Source organism: Manis javanica, chromosome 5 (assembly GCF_040802235.1).
Source record: "Manis javanica isolate MJ-LG chromosome 5, MJ_LKY, whole genome shotgun sequence".
Classification (NCBI taxonomy): Eukaryota; Metazoa; Chordata; class Mammalia; order Pholidota; family Manidae; genus Manis; species Manis javanica.
Window position 1 is genome coordinate 122409040 of NC_133160.1, and position 21586 is coordinate 122430625.

General features: G+C 30.7%; 1 protein-coding gene across 2 annotated transcripts in view; it reads left to right on the forward strand.

Moving 5' to 3' along the window:
• Window positions 1-21586, forward strand: part of TECRL (trans-2,3-enoyl-CoA reductase like) — a 125575-nt gene that overhangs the window by 87822 nt on the left and 16167 nt on the right. For both annotated transcript variants that reach the window (XM_073237531.1, XM_073237530.1), the window contains exons 5-8: window positions 6389-6504; window positions 9546-9651; window positions 10925-10997; window positions 16323-16366. In XM_073237531.1, the coding sequence (XP_073093632.1) occupies window positions 6389-6504; window positions 9546-9651; window positions 10925-10997; window positions 16323-16366 (339 nt within the window). The remainder of the gene's footprint in view (window positions 1-6388; window positions 6505-9545; window positions 9652-10924; window positions 10998-16322; window positions 16367-21586) is intronic.

Consider the following 21586-nt stretch of genomic DNA (forward strand, 5'->3'; position numbering starts at 1 on the left):
TCCTGTGTCCCCTCCCTACATTATGTGTGCTAATCATAATGCTGGTGGGAATGCTTAGGCTTTTAAACGTTTCCTCATTACAATCTGTTCCATATTGGTGATATGATTCTTTTTAATATTTTCTAATCATAATAGCTTTCCTTTTTGCCATCATTATCAATCAGCATTATCATCCTTGGTGCTCTGAGTTTTCCCTTTATAGTTAAACAGTCAATTTTTAAAAGTAATACAAACACAAAATAATTTATTCACTTTTATTTAATTCTCAAAGAGAGAAATTCAAGTTATATTCATTCATTAAAATATTGGTACATCCTTTATTTTTCTAACAATCTCTCCCTTAAGTATATATTATCTTCCTGTATCTAGGTAATTCTCTATATTTTAACGTTATTGGTTAAATAATCTCCTTAGTTTCCAGAGTTTGTTGAGCTTCTGAGTACTAATTTGTTATACTAAAAACTGAGCTTAAAATACTCTTAATCCTTATGAAGTATATTATAATGTTTACAAAACAACCTATAAATGCATGCATTGTGAAAGCAAAGGGTTTAATACTCAAATATGGTATCTTTATATCTTTGCTAAAATATTTTAGACAAGAAGATTTTGATCTTCAAAGGTTAAACTATTGAGTCTGTCAACTTTTATGATGAAAAGGGAATTCTTTCTACAAAAGTTGCGTCAGGGCAATCACATTAACTGAGTTCATTAGAAATTCCAGCTGCATCATTTGGATAAGCATGGACGACAGAAAGAGCTAAGGTGGAATTTTACAACAATTGTACTAGAAAATTATAGTTTACTTGAGAGGAAAGTCATTTAGGTGACAAAGAGAACTCTGGAAATAGGCTGTATATTTTTAAATCACACAAGCTCCAAATGAGTCAGTCCTATTCAATGATAAAAATATAATGATTACATTGCAATCATACCTACTTTATGTCAACTAAATTATGCAATAAAAACAATATTTCAGCAACATAACATTCTTGAACATTTATTAAAATACTAAAAGTGTTCCTATAATCTATTATAAATGCATTATCATCGTGTTTTTTTAGAAACAACTTCTTTAGCAAGGTCAAAATTAAATTTTAATATTTTTCATCAAGAATGTGCTGTCATAGGACATTGAGAAAATTCTTGCTGCATTTAACTATTGAAAGGCTTAGGATAAACAGATAGTATAATAATAGTATCCTCATTATATAATTCCTATTAAATAAAGATATTATTCAGTTTTCACCATTTTTATGTTTATGTGTGGGCACATAATTTTGTTTTATATTATTTTATATTATGTTTTATATTTTTATTATGTATATTATACATACATAAAATTGTATATTGCATATTTATTTATGTGTGCAATTTATCTCTTTCATAGACCCATACACCTACCACCAAAATCAGAAATGTTCCATACCCACCAAGGAATTCCCTCACTTAACACCTCTAAATTCACACTCTCTTTTCCCTATCTGGGACAACCACCAACCTGCTCCTCTCCAGTTTTTTGAGATTCATGTTTATTTTTCTCTAAGCATACTGCCTTTGGGATCCCTTCTGTTTATTGCATGTGACAGAGCTTAGTTCCTTTTCATTGGTGAGTTGTATCTGGTTGTATGGATGCTAGTAATATTTGTTTACTCATTCAACCAGTGACAGATATTTGAGTGGTTTTTAGTATTTTTCTTTTAAAATTAAGCTGTTATCTATCTGTGATAGGCATTTGTGTTGAACATAGTTTTTATTTATCTGGGACACACTGTTCAGTTTGTTTTTTTGTATTTGCTTAATTGAAATATAGTTGACAGACAATATTCTGTGGCTTCAAGTGTATAACATGATTTGCCAAGTATGCACGTTACTAAATGCTTACCACAAGCAATGCAGTTACCATCCCTCAACATACAAAGATATCACAATAGTTTTTACAGTATTTCCTATGTTGTAGTTTTGCAGGTTTGCAAATATTTTCTCTTAGTTTTTAACTTGTCTGTTCACCCATTAACAGTGTTTGTGGTTGTTATCAAAGTTTTTTATTTTAATGGAGTCTACTTTATCAATATTTAAAGGATCTTGCCTTCACTGTCATATGTAAAAACCCTTTGCTGGTTCTAGGTTCTGGAGTTTTTTTCTTATGTTTTCTTCTAATAGTTTAGTAGTTTTGTATCTTACATCTTCATAATAGTCTATTTAATGGTAAAGGACTATCTGTCTGCCAACTATTCGTTCTTTTTGGTTTGACTCATGTGTTCTATTACCCTTTTTTTTTTTGCATCATTTTGAATAAATCGTTTTACTTTCTTTTCTATTAGCCTCTCTGCTATTTGATAGTTATATCTTTCCTATTAAATCTACTGGTTTCTCAAGAGTTTATAAGGTGTATCTTTAGTATACTTAACACCAACATACATTGTTTAATTTGTTTGCTAATGTGAAGATACTTCATAGTTTATTGATTTTATTATATTTAAGTTCCTCCTGAGCTAATCTATTGTTGTAATATATTTTAATTTTCTATATATTTTAAAGTCAAAGTGCACTACTATAATTTTATATGGCCAATATTTATCCTTTTCACTGCAATTTAGTTGTTCCTTCTAATGCTGAGGTTACATCTTGTATCACTATCATTCTTCCTGAGAACAACTTTATTGTTTTATTCTAGTTCTGCCACTGATGAATTCTCTTATTTTTTGTTCATCTTAAAACATATTTATTTATTTATCTTTTATTTTTGGAGAATATTATTGCAGAAAAATAATTCCATGTTGGCAATTATTTTTGTCTTTGCTTCACAAAATTTCATTATTTTGATTTTTGACTCCCATTGTTTCTGTTGAAAAGTCTGCTATATTCCTTTTAAATTAACACATCTATTCTGTTTCATTTAAAATTTTTCTTTTGTTTAATTATCACCAGTTTGACTATGATATCCATAGTTATGATTATGTTTCTATGTACCCTGCTTTGGACTTATAGTCTATGTTTTGGTATAAATATTTAATTTGAAAATCTCTCCATCTTTTGTTTCTCCATTATACTCTTTGTAGTCTCCTTGTGGGATTCATATTACATTTCCATATTTTCTTTTTGGAGTTTTCAAATATCTGCTGAAAATCTCAACCTTGTCTTTTATTTCTTGAACATATAAAAGATAGGCTTTAAAAAAAATTATGTTTCTGATAATTCTGTTAAGTGAATCCTCAGTTCTACTTTGAACGTCGCTTTCCTTGGTTTTGGTCACAGTATCTTCACTCCTTGTATGCCTCATATTTCTGACCTAAGGTAGGAAAATTTCTGTGAAAATTGATCAGTTGAGGCATAGGATGATTTTATCCCTCTTTCAGCAGTAATGGATAATCTTGCATATGGACTAATGACATTATTTGATCCAGGTCATGTTTATCCAACTGATGATTGAAATGATTCAGACAGCTTTGCTACCTGTGAAGACAGATGGATTCCGGCTTCATCACCACTCCTGCAGTGGAACTCTTCTAGGTCTTAACACAAATTTTGGAGGTTTTATAAGGCCACCTCCATCCTTGAAAAATACCAAGCAACAATTTTTGTCCTTTCATTCTCAGGCACTCTTCAAAATGTTGGTGTTCTTATCAGACTTGTCAGCCTTCATATTCTAGGTTTAATCACTACTCATAAGTTCTGTTTGACATTTGACCTTCTAATTCTTCAGTGACTCAGTAGCAACTTAAAGCCTGAAAATCATTGTGATCAAAATTTCTCACCAATTTCATTAGGTTTGTTTGAATAACTTGGAATAAGTATATATTATTCATATAAGGGTTAAATTAAAAAACATCTTTGGCAACTATCATATTAGCTTCAGTAATACTGAGTGAGTACAAAGTGATACTACTATTGGAGAATGCCCTCATTATTTTATTTAGTAGCTGTACTATCTTTGGAAGATTGAGGTTGGCACTGATTACCTTTGCCAGTAATTTTCAACAATTGTGAAATGTGCAATTTATTTTGCTTTCAGCTGTCAGTTGCAATTTTAAAGATGTAAAGCCAACACCACCCTAATAATGACAACTTAAAAGTTTTCTTTTTTTTTTCACAATAATCACAGACACCTTTCAATTTATATTTTCTGAAGCAGCTTATTGCTTTCCTCCCTTTTCAGTTTAGACATAGAGCAGGTTGGATGTTCTGCAAAAGTGCCAAAAAATCCCCATTACCTAGCTTGCCTACTTGAAGTAGTGCATTTAATGTTTAAAGCAACATATTAGTTTAATCCAGAGAACTGTAGAACTCCATGAAATAATCTGGTATTGGAAATAACCTGAACTTAAAAGTAGTATACATATCTTCAAAGTAAAAAGAAAGTGTATCTACTTATTTTGAATATAGAATTTCTACTAGGGTTTTAGACTATAATGGAGTCCCAAATCTTTGTAAATTAATTAATTTGCTTGGGCTTATCACTGGCATATTTGTTTATTTGGTTTTGGTTTTATTCTTTTTTTAGTAGAAGAAGAGCAATTCCTTTTACAGAAGGCTCTCTTATCAATATTTGTCCATCTGGACCTAGTTTTTATTAATTCTGAAACTATTTTCTGATTACTTCCGAAGTCTAATAAAACAGCTCTCTTCCTTTCTTTTATTTGTACCCAAATAGACTTTTTTTTGAAAGATACAGTATTCAAAAGTTATTTCTTATTATTCTTCAGTACTTTCAATTCAGGGTTATCCTTCACACTTCGGTACTGTCTTAACCCCTGTGTTTCAGAATGAACAATGTTTGTGATAAAATATTGGGCCTGCCTAGACATAATGTGATAAGCTAGCAGGCTCTTCCTGTTTATTTTTAGGGGATGATAGAGATAAGATTATAGTTTAATTTCCTCTCATCCAAAAAACCTTCATATTTGTGCTAAAATTTTTATTAATTTAATAAAGAGTGACATTTGGTCCAGGTTGACTATATTGTTCCAAATGTTTCTCATTTCTGATATATTACTAGAGAATCTGCTCAGAGTTGATTAGATTGGATGGCATTGCAATAAATATTTTAAACTTTTTGTTGTAATAAAACAATCACTCTCCTAATTTTTCTGGAATTAAACTGTTATCAGACATTCAAAACATTTTTTCTTTATATCTAAACATCTGGCATGTTGTATACCACAAATTAATACAGCATCTCAGGAAAAAGGTTGCTTTTACACTGAATTTATCAGATGTTGCAGTGTTTTTGCCCTCATATAAACTCTATTTTAGCTCATGTGATAATAAATATTGTTAAAAAGAAAAATGATAACTGAAGAAACCTACATATATAAATAGCTATATATATATGTAAATATAAGCATATATGTAAAAACATGCATATCCATTATATATTCTAACCATTTAGTTATACAAACTCTCAACAAAAAGCATTATTTCTAATCTATGGGTACACCTGCATATTTGGGCAAAACACGGATTTTCAAGTTTTCTTTCATGGAAAATAATGAAAATTGGCAAAGATAAAGCAAAGTAGTATGGCCATCGAGTTTATCATTGTCATGTCATATTTTTTCTCTCTCTTTGAACACTCAGAAGTAAATTATTTTTGCTTCTCTGAAAATTCCACAGTGACTTTAATCTGGTTTTAGCATTAAGACAAAGCCAGATAATCAAGACTCATCAGATTTAGAAAACTGTCAGAAAATCAGCCAATAAATCTTCCTGCAGTCGTATAGTCTTGTTTCCAATTATCTTTCCAAATCTTATGATTGTCCCTCCACAAATCAAATATCTCTCTTCACAAAAAACGATTGCCCTTCAGCTGCAGAATTCAGATGGCAATCCTTTTAACTACCCACTCCGACTCATTATAATTAAGGGCTAAAATTTCCAAAACAGAGAACTATATTATTTCAGTTTGAATTAGTGTCATCAATTGAGTTCAAAATGACATGGCCATGAATATATATTTCTTTAAAAAAATAGGCAATATAGCCCATTCCACCCAGTGACAGGGACAGTTTACATAGAAGATGGAGTGTGTATACAGGGCTGGGGAGACACAAAGAAATATGTTCATAATAGTTTGTTAGTTAAATAAAAACTTCTTTGTACTATTTATGAATAAATCATTATATTAGGCTCAATAGTTAAGTTAATTTAAATTAATTATTTCTAATTGTCCTCCTTAACTCTTGGCTAATTCTTCCAAGGGAGACTTCTTGTTATTTGCATTAGCACCTAGTCTAATTCTTTTTAAAGAGTAGATGCTCACCTGTCCCATTTCACCAGTTCATGCTGTAGACCAAGTCTGTGGACATGCTTATTATGGTCATAAGTAAACCTTTAAAAAAATCTATAAAGATTTATTGTTTAATCTAAATTACCTTCTTATTTTCAGGTATTTTTGGCTGAATACACAGGACCTCTGCTAATATATCTCCTCTTTTATTTGAGGATCCCATATATATACGACACGGAAGAGAGCTCTAGAAGGTTACGCCACCCAGTGGTACAGTACGTAATACAAACAGTACATACGAATTAAGGAGGTGATGAATTAGTATACAGATTTTATGTTAATTAGGTTGTTTGCAAAGAACTTCTTTCTCTTTTTATTTCCTAGAAGGATGAGTCAGATTTTAACTGTATATTTAGGAATCTTCATATGGAAATTATTTCTGGTACAAAACAGTTTTGTGCTTTGCAGGAGTGGGAAAAAAGCTAGTGTAGCAGAAGTACAGAGAGGCAAGGGGAGATTAGTTATCGGGGATGATGGGCAAATTGTTCAGGGCTCTTTAGAATATTGTTATCTTCCTTTTACTTTGGTGAAGAGAATGCCCAATTAATTTAGAAAAAGTCTGGGGTGGGGAGTTCATAAGGAGAAAGTAATTGTACTCATTTTTTAGACCAAAACTATAACCTGTATTAGATACATAGCACAACGTGAAGAAAGAACATTTTTCCCATTGACATTCTCAAAAGAATTGACTGTCTGTCACTGTTCCTACACACAAACACAGCATGGTTTATAACATTTCAGTGATAAATGTATTTGTGCTGCATTGTTCCAAATTAGAATAACATCTTAAATTTATATGAGATCATTCCAGAACAGAAACATACAAGCACCCAAACTACTTTTGAAATTCAACTCTGTTTAGCAGAGGCCTATAAAATAATCACAAGCTTTATCAGGCAACCCAGTTTCAGGATGGAAGATGTCAGTTCTCAAGATCACATTTCAAATGTCACATCCAGTTAACAAACTCCAATGTTAACTCTCCAAAAGTTGCTTTGATTGTATCACAGAATTGAAAGTATTTTTTTTTGTATGTTCAAATCTGCACGTGCCTCAACCTCCACAAAATTCTTTGGATCTCTTAGAAATTTCTGCACACTAGGACTAAAGGCTAATTTCCTGCAGGAATTCTATCCCCATCAAGTAGTGAGAGGAGGGCCCACAACTCGGTATAATGTAAATGTTCTTTATTCAATCAATGGTAGGAATAGAGATACATACTCTAGAGTGTCATTGTCTCTTCAGTGAAAAAGCTGCACTGTTGCTAAGGCCACTTCCTTAGTGTTTCTGGCTACATCATCAGGGCTGGAAAAGCAGCCCTAGAAACCTCCTGTACACTCAGCATTCAGTCTGACTATATGTTTAGGTCACCCACCTTGTTAGTCTCACACTTTCAGTTCATCCTTCATCTTTCACACTGCATGCCAATAAATTCTACAGTCATCTCTGTGTTGACTTCCCAGAGGCTTTCCCAGCTCCTGGAATCCTTCCCCTGTGGCCTCATTGCCCTTGTGTGCTTGTACAGCCAAAAACTGGCACAGCTCTCTAAAGGTGGGACTGTGTTCTTTCACAGCCCTGACATATTGAAACTTACTTAATACAGTATTTTCAGATATTTTGATTGGAAAAATAATTGAATCCAAGCTTACTTATGGACATTCAATTAACAGCAATGGACAGAGAAAGAGTTGACATTTAAAGGGAAGTCAACCATAATTAAACAGAAAATATTTTGGAGTGAAATCAGACTTGGCGTGTTAGCAATAATGTGCAAAATGGCATATATCCAAGCAGTAAGCCATAGATGTATGTACTATGCTGATCTCTATATGCACATGATATGATGGAAAACAAATAAATTAACTAGTTTAATCATAGCTTGAACAAAAATTTCTCAGTTATTGCTCTGTTACATTGTTGGGCATAACCTAATTTTTCTGCTTTCTTACAAAATGCAAAATTTTATTACTCAACTATTTATGTAATTACTTCTACAAAAAACCTAGGAGAGATACTGATTCCCTCACCAGTCGTTTGAACCCACAAAGCAACCTCCTATATCAGGACTTTGTTTATACACGTCCAACTGTCTAGAAATCTCTACCCCCACATATCTACTTTATTCTCTCATTTCTTTTAGAATTTGTCTATTGTTCATAGATACACATATCACATAGAACATGTTCTCCCATAATGTGTGCACAATTATATTTTTATACATTAATGAATAAAGATAAATTTCTTGACAACTTAGCCAAGTCATCTGTTTGTGTCAGATTATTTATTAGTTTGTGTCTGATTATTTATTTTTCCTCCCTGAAGTCACTGTTATTAACACAGACATAATGAATTCATTTTTGTTTAAATAAACTCCCAGTGGAGACTCAGTGTTTGATTTTACATAGAGTAAATGACATGCTGATTTTTTGCTCAATAAGTCTGCAATTTTCTATCTATATTGATTTTTTTAAATAACAAATGAAGTTTCTGAACTTTGAAATTGTTATTCATAACAAAATGGGTACAGATTTTAATGGAAGTATTTAATGGAATATACTTCTCTTAAGTATAAATAAAAACTGTACTTCTGTAATGATATCTGGCTTTCACTTTTAACATAATAGTTATATAAATGGCAAGAAGAGGCGGTAACTTAAAACAACAACAAAAACAAACAAGAAAAAACAAGACCATAAGTTTTACAATAGGTTACATAGGCAAAAATCAAACATAGAAAAAAACCAAGCAAAACAAAAGTGGCATTGACTCTATAGAAAATGAAATTCAAACTTTTTCAATGTATGGTACTTGCTAAAGGACAACCAGACAATGAAAAAGTTTATTCTGAATATTACAAAAATGTCACATTCATTCTACGTAGATTTTAGCCACATTCAAAACTTTTAAACTTGCTGCTTCAGTCATGGGGCTATTTGATATAAGCACATTTGCAATTATTGTATTTCATATATATTTCTGGGGCAGGTCTGAGCAGTTTAAGATTGGTATTATAAAATATCTTGAGCACCCTTAGAAGTAAATTTATAGACTGTTGCCTAACAGTGCTTTCATTATTAAATACATTTAGAAATTTTCTAGAATAAAAATATTAAGGCAAATACTTGTGTTTTGTTTTAGAAATAATATTTCTTAAAATATATAATATTGAAGTAAACTAAAAAAAATGTCTAATGCATAACACAAGCCAGATTTTTGAAAGAGAATTTAATGGGTTTATGTTTTATTTTATTTCTAGCTTGGCATGCTTTTGTCATTGTATACACTACATCAGATGTCTCTTGGAAACCTTATTTGTTCACAAAGTTTCTGCTGGACATACACCTTTGAAAAAATTGATAAAGGTAAGGAATGATGTGATTTGTAATTTTAATTATTATTGAGGAATGTTATGTATTTGATCATCTGCAAAATAATTCAATCGTGGTATTTCCCTTCTGCTTTGATTTTTTTGTTCATCTACATTAGCATACCTTAAACATTCTGCTCTTGTGCGATCTATTTTACTGGATCTGCCCTCAACCAATAAAAGATTTTCCATGACCTTATGTTACAAGCCACATATGTTCAGGCACCTTTAATTTTAGAAATACTATATTTAGCATTGAATTCAGATTCTTTAAGTGCCACTTGAAGAGAAGGAATCTCATATATGAGCCTTGCTATAAATATACTTCTTAGTGATTAAAATGATAAAACTGTTCCTCATATTTATTCAGTTCTTAGTATGATGACAGTGTCTTCACTCTTCCATAAAATGGTAAATACAAGAGTTATTAACTGTAGTTATCATGAAAATGGAAACTTTCTGAATGATTGAAATGGAAATGTATGTTAGATTACATGCCACAATTCAATTTTCCAATTCCAATTAAAATTTACTTTATTTTCCAATTTAAAATTTAGTTGCAGTATGAATTATGTCCTTAATAAAGTTTTCCTGGATTTTGGTAAATACCTGTTTTCTAAAATTTCAACAAGGTAGCCATTCTATTGTTGTCACTGTAATAATGAAACAGTAACTCTAGAGCTCTTAGAAACCCTAGAAATTACTTTAGACTAGCTTCGCTTATGCTGGAAGGTATTAAAATTTATCAAATCAGTTCAAGATCAGCTTATAACCTAGGACTCCTAAAGTTAGGCTATTTGCCTTTCTAATCAATCAAGACAATTTATTACTAACGATTGAATAATTATTTTTTATTTATTTACTGTTAGAAGATGACTATTAGTCTCTCTCATGTAACAGATGATTTATTAGTTTTATTACTTCATTCATATTTATTACTTGAAAAAATTCTTGAAAAATATTTCTAAAATATATTGGTATAGTAATATATATATTATTATATGTCTAAAATATAATTGTCACAGTATCATAAATACCCACTTATATTAATAAAAGTTGAGCAAAAAGTAAATGCATTTCCTTAGTGATATCAAATAGGTAATTTCAAAATCCTGTTTTACTGGTGAGAAAGCACTTCATTTTTCTTAGAAAATTTATATAATTCTTCATACAAAATTGTTGCAATGTAGCATATAAATGTATGGGATGGTTTAGAATGATGTGATTTTTTTGTATATATACTCCCTGTTATTTTATCTTATTTGTAGGGCTGTGCATTTTACTGGGGATTCACTTCTTGGATTGCTTACTACATTAATCACCCACGGTATACACCACCATGTATGTAAGATTTTTTTGTAATTAATCCCATACGAACTTGCCAAAATCAAAACTCTCTTCTAAACTTCACAGAAATGAACACGGCCTACTTAAACAAATATGCAAATAGTGAGAAAGAATGTCAATTTTAAATTGCTTCCATATCATACTCCATTAATTTTTTATGTAGACTTAGAAGGCAGATTTCACTGACAATCTTTGATTTAGTTTCTCTCTATAAGAAGTCTAGCCAAAATATGAGTTGATTGTGGATTCTAAAACGGCAATAAAGTGAAAGAGTAAAGAATAAGGAAAAAAAATACTCTATGATCTCATGATGACATAAAATCAGCTTTCAAGATTTTAAAAAATAATAACTATCCTTTGCAATATGGTTCAATAAGAAAAAACAGAGACATACCTTTTTTCTGTGACATACTCTTTCCTATTTATAATTTTATTAGATGTCATTGCCCTTGATTCAGATGAAGCAATGTGGCGGGAAGCACAGTGGACCAAACGTAAATCCTAAATTCCTAATCCTGGGAGAAATCATTCCCATCCTGTCCAAAGAAGCCCATTGCTTTTACTAACTAAGGCCCTTTCTTTCCTCTACTTTGAGTGCAGCCCATGAAGCACACACCCAGTGCTACACAAGTTGAGGTTTTATGTTTGACAATAAAATTTTTATGGTCTATTTCTGGTGTTTAAAAACTTTGAAATAAATGGAAATGAATGATGTATGCAAGCTTTATTTTAGATTTATAAAATAACTTAAAACACCTTAATATCTTTGAAGTACCAACAGCGTGGCATTATTCAGGCTCTTTGCTAAGATCAACAAATCTAGTTTAACAGGCTAGGTTAATAGTAAATGACTGCGAAGTTCAAAAGCCGAAGTCTTCTAAGTACTACTAATTAACTATGAATATTGAAGAAAACTCATATAACTCCGAGTTTTAAAATATTTTAGCAGAAGATGTATTTAGTAACTTTAGACCATTAACTGGTAAGTAGATACTCTTGCTCCATAGCATATTTAATAACAGGAGACTGAAAAATGCTACATTTGTATAGCTGATATAAAATAATAGAGGTTGACTGCTAATATATGTAAAATATTTATTGAAAATTATGTTTATCAAGGACTATAAAATTGCTATTAATTGTATAATAAGGAACATTATTATATAAGTATTAATATTCCCCATTACAGATTAGGTAAACAAGGCCTCTGATAGCTTGATTTTACTGTTCTGAAGTCTCTTAACTGCGTAATTTGTAAGTAGGACTCAAGTTCTGTGCAACTTTACTTTCAATACTGACTCCAAGTGGAAAGTGAGTGTCATGTATAGGCAGTCAGTGCTTTGCATGCCTTGGATATACACAGATTTCAGTTTTTATAGTTTAGTTAATTAATACAGCCCCCAAAACTATTCTTCAAATTTTAGTGACCACATACGTTAATTTCAATTGCATAAATTGATCATAAAATATGCATAAAGCACATATTTTGCAGCTAGCTCTTCAGTCCATATATCACTCCAGAAATAACATGCAGATCATGGTCAGTGACACCTGGTGGTGATTGGGAACTGCATGTCTGTCACTCAGTTCACTCACCACTAGCTAGTAACTGAAACAGACTGCAGCAGTTTGCACAAAGAAAGTAGTTATTGAGCAAATGGCTAGCTAACCCCCCATCAGCCAGACAGATAAATTCAGATATTCTGGATAAACATTTTCATGGAATTTAAAAAGAAAAGAGCATATCCACTTGATCACATATTTTGATCTAAGCAGGAGAAGCTTCTATTTCTTAACCTGATAGTTGTCTTAGCTTTGGCTGCTGTATGAAATAACAGAGAATAAGTGCCTTAAACAAGAGGAATGTATTTCCCAGCTGTGTAAGCTGGGAAGTCCAAGATCAAAGTGCTGGCAGATTGGTTTCTCTGCTGAGAACTCTCTTCCTGACTTTCATATGGCTTCTCATTTTCCTTACATGGTAGAGAGAAAAAGGGAGAAGCTCTTCAGGTGTCTCTTCTAAGGACATAAATCCCAGCATGAGGAGCTTATTATCATGATCTAACCTGAACTTAATTACTTCCCTTAAGCTCCATTTCCTAATACCGTTATATTAGGGTTAGGGTTTCAACATATGAATGTTGGGGGACACCATTTAGTCCATAGCAATAGTGATGTAGCCCTAGAATAACTAGTCTACATTGCAGACAAATAACAGGATCCAACAAATCTAATTTGTCATATGCTTATGACATTTATTAGGCTTTATTTTTTCCCTAGAATTTCATTTTAATTTTTGGCAGCTATGCTACTAAAATATCCTTCCTTAACTTCATTACATCTTTGTAAGATTTTTAAAGATCTTCCTCTTTTATATCTCTGATTAGAATCTATAGATTAAATAATTATATTTTTTAAAATGGATTATATTAATTCATAAAAATTCAATGCTGTTCCCCCAAAGTAGAAATACTGCAAACTACATTATCTTCAGATGAGATGAAATTAACCTTTCATAGTTAAGAACAAAAAATTTTAAATCAAAAAATTTAAAACTGAATATTTAAAACACATTCCCAAAAAGGTATCTAAAAGTAAAAATAATCTTACAGAAAAGACTATGAAAAAGTAACAAAAGAGGAAGCAATACATATTAAAGCTGTTTTCAGAAAAGTAGCTATAATTTTATTAGATAATCATATTTAAGGAAAATGAAACAAACATACTAATTAAAATGTTTCTTTTAAAACATTTTACTCTATGTGCTGCATTAAATTTATCTGCTTAGAGCTGCAAAATAGACAGTTAAGCCAACTTTTACATTGTTTCCTTTGAAATTTTTTCTTAAAACCTGAATGCTTATTATGTAATTTTTCTTCATTTTACTTTCACAATTAGAAAAAGAAAAAACAGAGGCTGGATTTCGTGTTTAATGTTTTCATCTTAGTTTTCTGTGCTTTCACTTTATATATGTTCTTTTGACTTACATACTCAAGTTTTTAATTCAGGATTTTTTTTACGTTATAATTATTGTTATTATTTTTCTGTCTTTTTATGTTGTCATAATTAACACTGTTGTTCTCTGCTGTTTGCATTAACTGTTTTTTTCCACCTTTTTCTGTAGGCTCTGCACCAACACTGTTTCACCTTTTTTATAGTCCTATTTGCAATAGTTTTGATTGCAAAATTAGTAGCATCTGTACATTTACACACATAGACACACTTAAATGAAAAACAACGTTTTTGTAGGTATTACCAACATGTACACCATCAAGGAGGTCACTTTCCATACTTCTTGAACTCCATACTCTCATAATTGAAAACTGCCAAATGGCAGGAATATTACATTAATTGCAAACTGGAAGGCTTATGTTTGGAAAAATACATAAATATCTGACAACAATCAAGGAAAAAAGGCCTCTTTTTTTCCTACTTGAAGGTGAGATATCTGCAAATTATAAAGTATTTCAGAAAGTTTTAATGATGGCTACATTTTTTTCTGGAAAGGTTGTTTAAATTATACTATCTTCAGTTTTGTTTGTTGGAAATAAATAGTTTGTTGGAACTAACTAAAATTATACCCATTGGCCTAGTACCCACTTTCATCAAATTGTTATTTATCTTCTAAAAATTAAAACAAGGTATGTCTTCACTATCCTGCTGCAAGAAATGCTTTGAACTCTTTTAAACATTTATTAGATCGAAGTTCAATCATGTTCAGAGATTCATCTGTTAACTCCTTGAATAACAATACATCCGTTTTAGCTCTTACATTAAATACTATATAGATTCTTATTAGTAACACTTATCAAGGCTGTAAACTTCCATTTTGTTGTCATGTGATAATTCAGGTAACAGTTGCATTTGGCTTACTTTAAAATTAATTTATCATAAGAACACAGTATAGTGCTATTGAATGAATGAAGTTTTGTTGAGTAGTAAGCACAATCAAAAAAAATATAGCAGATAAGGATGAATATTACCCAATTATTGTAATTTAGCTAGAAAAGAATGTTTAATTATATGACAAAATGAGTACAGCATAATATTCAGGGAATAGGTGAATATAAAACATTCTAGCAAATACTGTAAAAAATATGTAACAAATACTTATATTTAAAAAGGGGGAAAATCCAATTTTAACTGATTTACTATGAATAGTGAGATTTTTAATGTATTTTATTTTCCCTTTACACTTTTAACTATTTCTCAATTTTTCTCCATTGCTGCATTTAATTTATAATCAGATATATACACTTATAAAAGCAAAATTTCCAGTACTTGTGGATGTTATATGTATTTTATACATATATATCCATGCATAAATACTTCGGTAACTTTCAACTAAAACACACTTAAATTTCTAGCCCATATAAAAAGAACTTCAATACAGACTCATGAAGAAAGATGTTTGAAGCAGTATTATTTATCATACAAAAATTAAAATGACTTTATGTAACAATTAGATAATATTTAATGTAAGAGCTAGCCACATCTTAAATTATTACATGTATTCCTGGATAGTTTTGACAATGAATGTTTAATAATATTAGAAAAGCCTTTAAATACATCCTTACATGAAAAAAATGCAAGATTCAAGATAAGGCATTTATACTAATTTTTAGTTGTAGGTGTTTTTATATAAGTAAATATAATTTACATGTATACGCACACAAATATGGAAGAAATGCAATTGTTAATACAAATGATGATCTTATCAGAAAAGTCTATTTCTAGTACTTTTTTATATTCCAAGTTCTCTTCCATGAGCAAGCTGAATTTAGGACACTATTTTTAATACCCTTTTTGTCCATTGCTTTATATGATTTGAGAAGTTATGTAACCTACATGTTTCTTTACTTTAAGATGAGAGCAATTATACTTGCTTTTATGATGAAAAAATTTCAAACACTTAAAATATTGCCTGTTATAAACCATCAAGGCAAAAGTTATTATTATTAGCATTTTCTTTCATTAAACATTAAATGACAGGAGATATTATTGTGTGTCTTCATATGCTAAGCCATACTAATGTGCTTTCAAAGGGACAAATGAGAAGTTAAATCTGCCTTCATAGAGGTTAATACTACAAAATAAAAATAGATTCAATTTGTGTTCTAATTACCATTAGATTGCTAGAAGAAAATACATGTGGAGAGCAAAAATATTTCATCTCTTTAGATTGCAAAAGTATCAACCCAAAAGTTTCATTACCTACCATACAGTAATTTTTTATTAGAGGAGAGCATTGACCAAATTATGTCAGTTGTGTGACAATCCAAACTTTGAGTGCTTGCATAATTTTCTTTTCCTACTTTCTAGCATTTGGAAACAGGCAAGTCACAATATCTGCTATCAATTTTCTGGTATGTATTATTTATATTATTTGCTATTCATGCTCTAATTGTGGTATTATTAAAAACACAAAATATATTGTTTTTGAGGATTTGCCATGTAGAAAATATTATCCATTTTCATATCATTTATATAATGGTATTAAATGAACTAAATTAATTACTTCCCATAATCATTAGCTCTCTAAATATTTTAATTAAAATGTTCTACTCATCTATAAAGCATTATTAGAATAATATAAAATATAGTAAAGTTTGAAAAAATATAATTAGTAATTCCTCTTATTGTCTGCACATTTACAAATTTACAAACCTCTAAGAGAAAACGGTTTCAAAAGTCTAAAAGATGAACATCCAAAAATACTTTAACATAATTATTTACTTGCTAATTGTGGATGTAAACAAACTCTGCCATTTTGAATGAAACACAGCTCTTTCCTAAGTGTTCTCAGTCCAGTTCTCTAGATCATTCTATTTAACTGTACATATGCACAGTTTGAACTGGGTACAAATCTGTGAATGAGAGACTTTTATTATTTCCAAAATGTATTAATTATTTAATTAGACACTTATTTAGCTTCATGTACCATATATTCCCGCACTTTCATTCTTCATCCATATTCTTCTTCATTTCTGCCCTTGATAGATTAACTCCCATGATTCCTATCCCTGATATATTGATAAACTCTCATGATTCATGTGCCAGTTTATATCCTTTGTGAAGTTTGTATTGAACAATATATACCCCACCATTTCATGCAAGGCACATATCACACACTACACTTTGCAGAAAGCTCTCATATGAACCTGTGTGTATGTGTGTGTTTGTGTGTGAGTGTTAATTTTTAAGTTAATGGTTTACCTAATAACATCCTTTACTGTGTTGGCTGTAGAGAGGTAGATCATGCTTTACGTTTTTTTGGTACCTAGCTTTTTGAATAGTAGGAGCTCACTACTTGCTTAAATGAATGACAAAAATCATTTTTAACTCAGAATTTCTTAAGCAAATATGTTGTAAATATATCAATGCAACTTAATTTCACATATGTGTATATTGTTTATAGTGAGCAAGCCCGTAGTTTATTTATTTTGATGCCAGCATTGCTAACCTATGTTGTACCAAATTTAATGTTCTATGTTAACTACTCACTACTTTGAGCAAATGGAAGAATTAATAGATAAAACAGTAACTACTGTTATTTACAACTGTTGTTTGTCTCATTTTTCTCATCTTTAGAATGTTATCCATCACTTTTTTTATAACTTATTTATTTCTGTGTAAATATTTACACAGCTGCCATTTATATAGTATAATTTATTTCTTCTCTTTCCTCAAATGCAGTATGGTTTTACCATAATCCATTGCTCTACTATAAAAAAAAATTTCCAAGAAAGTTTTAGCTTTTGAAAACTTTGTATGTCATAATATTTATATTTTCTTAAAAAGTGATGGGAAACTGATTTCAAAACAAGCAAAATTCTAGTAGTTCATACCATGTATTTTACCCCTGACTTTAAAAAACTCTTCCTTCTTATTAAACTATTAGTACTTCTTCTTCACATATGCCTCTATTAATCAATGCTTTTTTATACATTCTCTATGAGAAAAAATTAAGAAGAATTAGGCCAATTACAGTTACTGTCATGTAAGGGCCATAATAACAAACTACACATACTGATAAATAGTAGCATTGACTATGTCTAATATAGAGGTACAAGATAAATTTAATAATTCTAATGCTATATTTCAAAGCACAAAATAAGCATTATCTTTTTCAATCATGGACTTAAGATAAAAATAATAACATGGGCTTTTAATTATAGATAGTATGAAGTATATGGAAAAACCTTATTTAAAAGTCAGAATACTGTGATTGCATTCCATTGAAAACAAAATTTATACCTGAGGCAGACCAGTGTAACCCTATTAAACTGTAAATTGTGAGGACAAATTAAAACGTCTTTTAGCCCTTAAGTTTCTTATAATGACCAATATAGGTGAGACACATTAATTTTCACAAATAAAATATATCAACATATAAATCATATAAACTGCCAAAGTAATGTTGAGAAAGAAGAACAGAGCAGGGGCTTGGGGGGAAGTAGCATGGGTCCTGATTTCAAACTAAACTACAAAACTACAATAATAAAAACAGTATGGCAAAACAGTCTATGGCAAAAGACACATGGACCAATAGAACAGAATTTAGAACCTAGAAATAAACCCATGTTATTATGACCAATTAAAAATGACAAAAGAGACAAGAATATATGATGAGGAAAACAGTCTCCTGAATGAATGGTTTTGGGAAACTATAGAGTTACATGAAAAAGGATGAAACTGAACACTGTCTTACACCGTACACAAAAATTAACTGAAAAATAGATTAAACATCTAAATATAAGGCCTGTAACCATATAACTCCTAAAAGAACACATCAGTAGTAAACTTGTGAACATTGGCATTAGTTATTTTTTTCTGGATATATCTTGCCAAGTAAGTAAAACAAAAGCAAAAATAGACAAGTGGGATTATATAAACAGATTTTGCACAGCAAAGGAAAACACCAACAAAACAAAAAGGTAACCTATTGAATGGGTAATATATTTGCAAATGATATATCTGACAGGGGGTTCATATCCAAAATATATAAAGTCACACAATTTGACACCAAAATGCCCAATGATCTGAGGAAAACAATTGATGATCTTGGTGAGAATTTCAACTAAGCAATAGAAAATATGAAAAACAGCTACTCAGAGATGAAAAATAACAAGTGAAAAACACAATGGAAGAAATGAATAGTAGATTGCTGAAGGTAGAGGAAAGAATCAATGAGAAGGAAAATTAGAGAATAGGTAAGCAACCAAACTGAGAAACAGAGTGAAAAAAGAATTTCTAAAAAGAAGATGTTAATAGAGCTGTGGGACAACTCCAAGTGAAACAGCATCTGCATATAGGCATCCCAGAATAGGAAGAGAGAGGCAAAGGAGTAGAAAGTCTCTTTGTAAAAATAACTGCTGAAAACTTCCCCAACCTGGGGAAGGATATAGACACCTAGGTCCTGGAAACATAGAGAACTACTAACAAAAAGAACCCCAGGAGGACAACACTAAGACTTACAGTAATTAAATTGGCTAAGATTAAAAATAAGGAGAGAATCTTCAAAGCAGCAAGAGATAGGCAGATAGTTAACCCTAATGGAAATTCCATAAGGCAATCAACAGATTTCTGTATTGAAAGGAAAAAACCTACAATCAATAATCCTTTACCCAGTAAGTCATCATTCAGAATTGGAAGAGAGATTAAAAGTTTCCAGATGAACAAAGGTTAAAAGAATTCATCACAAGTAAACCTGCCTTACAGGACAAGTTAAAGGAACTTCTGTTGATGGAAATATTCTTAATCTTAAATATTCTTCATCAGTAAAAATAAACCTAAGGTAAATATAGTAGAAAAATGACTTACTAAGCAAATATGAATTTCAATAAACAAAAGTAGTAAAATCAATTATACACAAAATTAGACAAGGGAAACTCAAAAGATGTAGATTAAGACATCTTATACAGAAAGTGTAGAGGAGGAAGAAGGATAAAAAAGTAGTACTTTTAGATTGTGTTAAAAAATGGGCAACCATCAACATATGGAGACTTTTATATATTTAAGAAACTATCTGTAAACCTTATGGTAACAACAAACCTAAAGCTTATAAAAGATATACAAAAAACTATTTAAAAAAAGAAATCCAAGCATAACATTAAGGAAAAACATTAAATCACAAGAAAAGAGTGCAAGAATATAATAGATACACACACAAAAATTTTTTAAAGTGATCAAAGCATAAGACTGAAGAAAATATCAAATAACAAGAGAAGTGTGTGAGGAAGAAATGAACAGAGAAGAACTACAAAAACAACCAAGAAAACAATCAATAAAATGGCAGTAAGTGCATACCTATCGATAACCTTAAATGCAAATGGACTGAATGCACCACTCAAAAGAAATAGGGTGGCAGAACAGATAAGGAAACATGACCCATTTACATGCTGCCTACAAGAGTCTCACTTCAAACCCAAAGACATACACAGACTGAAAGAAAAGATATTTCATGCAAATAATAGGGAGAAAAAATCAGGAGTTGCAGTATTTGTATCAGACAGAATAGACTTCAAAACAAAGAAAGTAACAAGAGACAAAGAAGGACATTACATAATGATAAAGAGATTAATCTAACAAGAGGTATAACAATTGTAAATATCTATGCACCTAACATAGGACCACCTAAATTTATTGAATGAATACTAACAGACCTAAAGGGAAAATAGCTACATATAATCTAATATCATTATATTAGAAGATTTTAACACCCCACTTACATCAATGGACAGATCATCCAGACAGAAAATAGATAAGAAAATAGAGACACTGATCAACACACTAGATCAGATGGATTTAACTGATATATACAGAACATTCCACCCAAAATAAGTAGATATACACTTTCCTCAAGTGCACGTGAACATTCTCCAGAAGAGATCACATATTAGGACACAAAAGGAGCCTCAATAAATACAAAGACTGAAATTGTATCAATCATCATTTCAAACCAAAATGGTATGAAACTAGAAATCAAATATACAAAGAAAAAAAATGCACACAAACACATGGGAGGCTAAACAACATGCTTCTAAATCATCAATGGATCAAGGAACAAATCAAAGAATAAATCAATCAGTACATGGAGACAAATGAAATAAAAAATACAACAGTTCAAAATATGTGGGATGCTGCAAAAGTGGTTCTAAGAGGAAAGTACATAGCAATACAGACCTATCTCAAGAAATAAGAACAATCCCAAATAAAGACTAAACTCACAACTGAAGAGACTAGAAAAAGGGGAACAAATAAAACCTAAAGTAAATAGAAGGAGTGACATAATATAGATCAGAGCAGAAATAAATAAAATAGAGAAGAATAAAACAACAGGAAAAATCAATGAAATCAACATCTGGTTCTTTGAGAAGATAAGAAGATGGACAAACCCCATGCCAAACTTCAAGAGAAAAAGAGAGGACACAAATAAAATCAAAAACAAAAAAGGAGAAGTTACAATTGACACCACAGAAATGCAAAGAATTACAAGAGAATTCTATGAAAAATTGTATGCCAATAAACTGGACAACCTAGAAGAAATTGATAAATTCATAGAAAAGTATAACTTTTCTAGACTG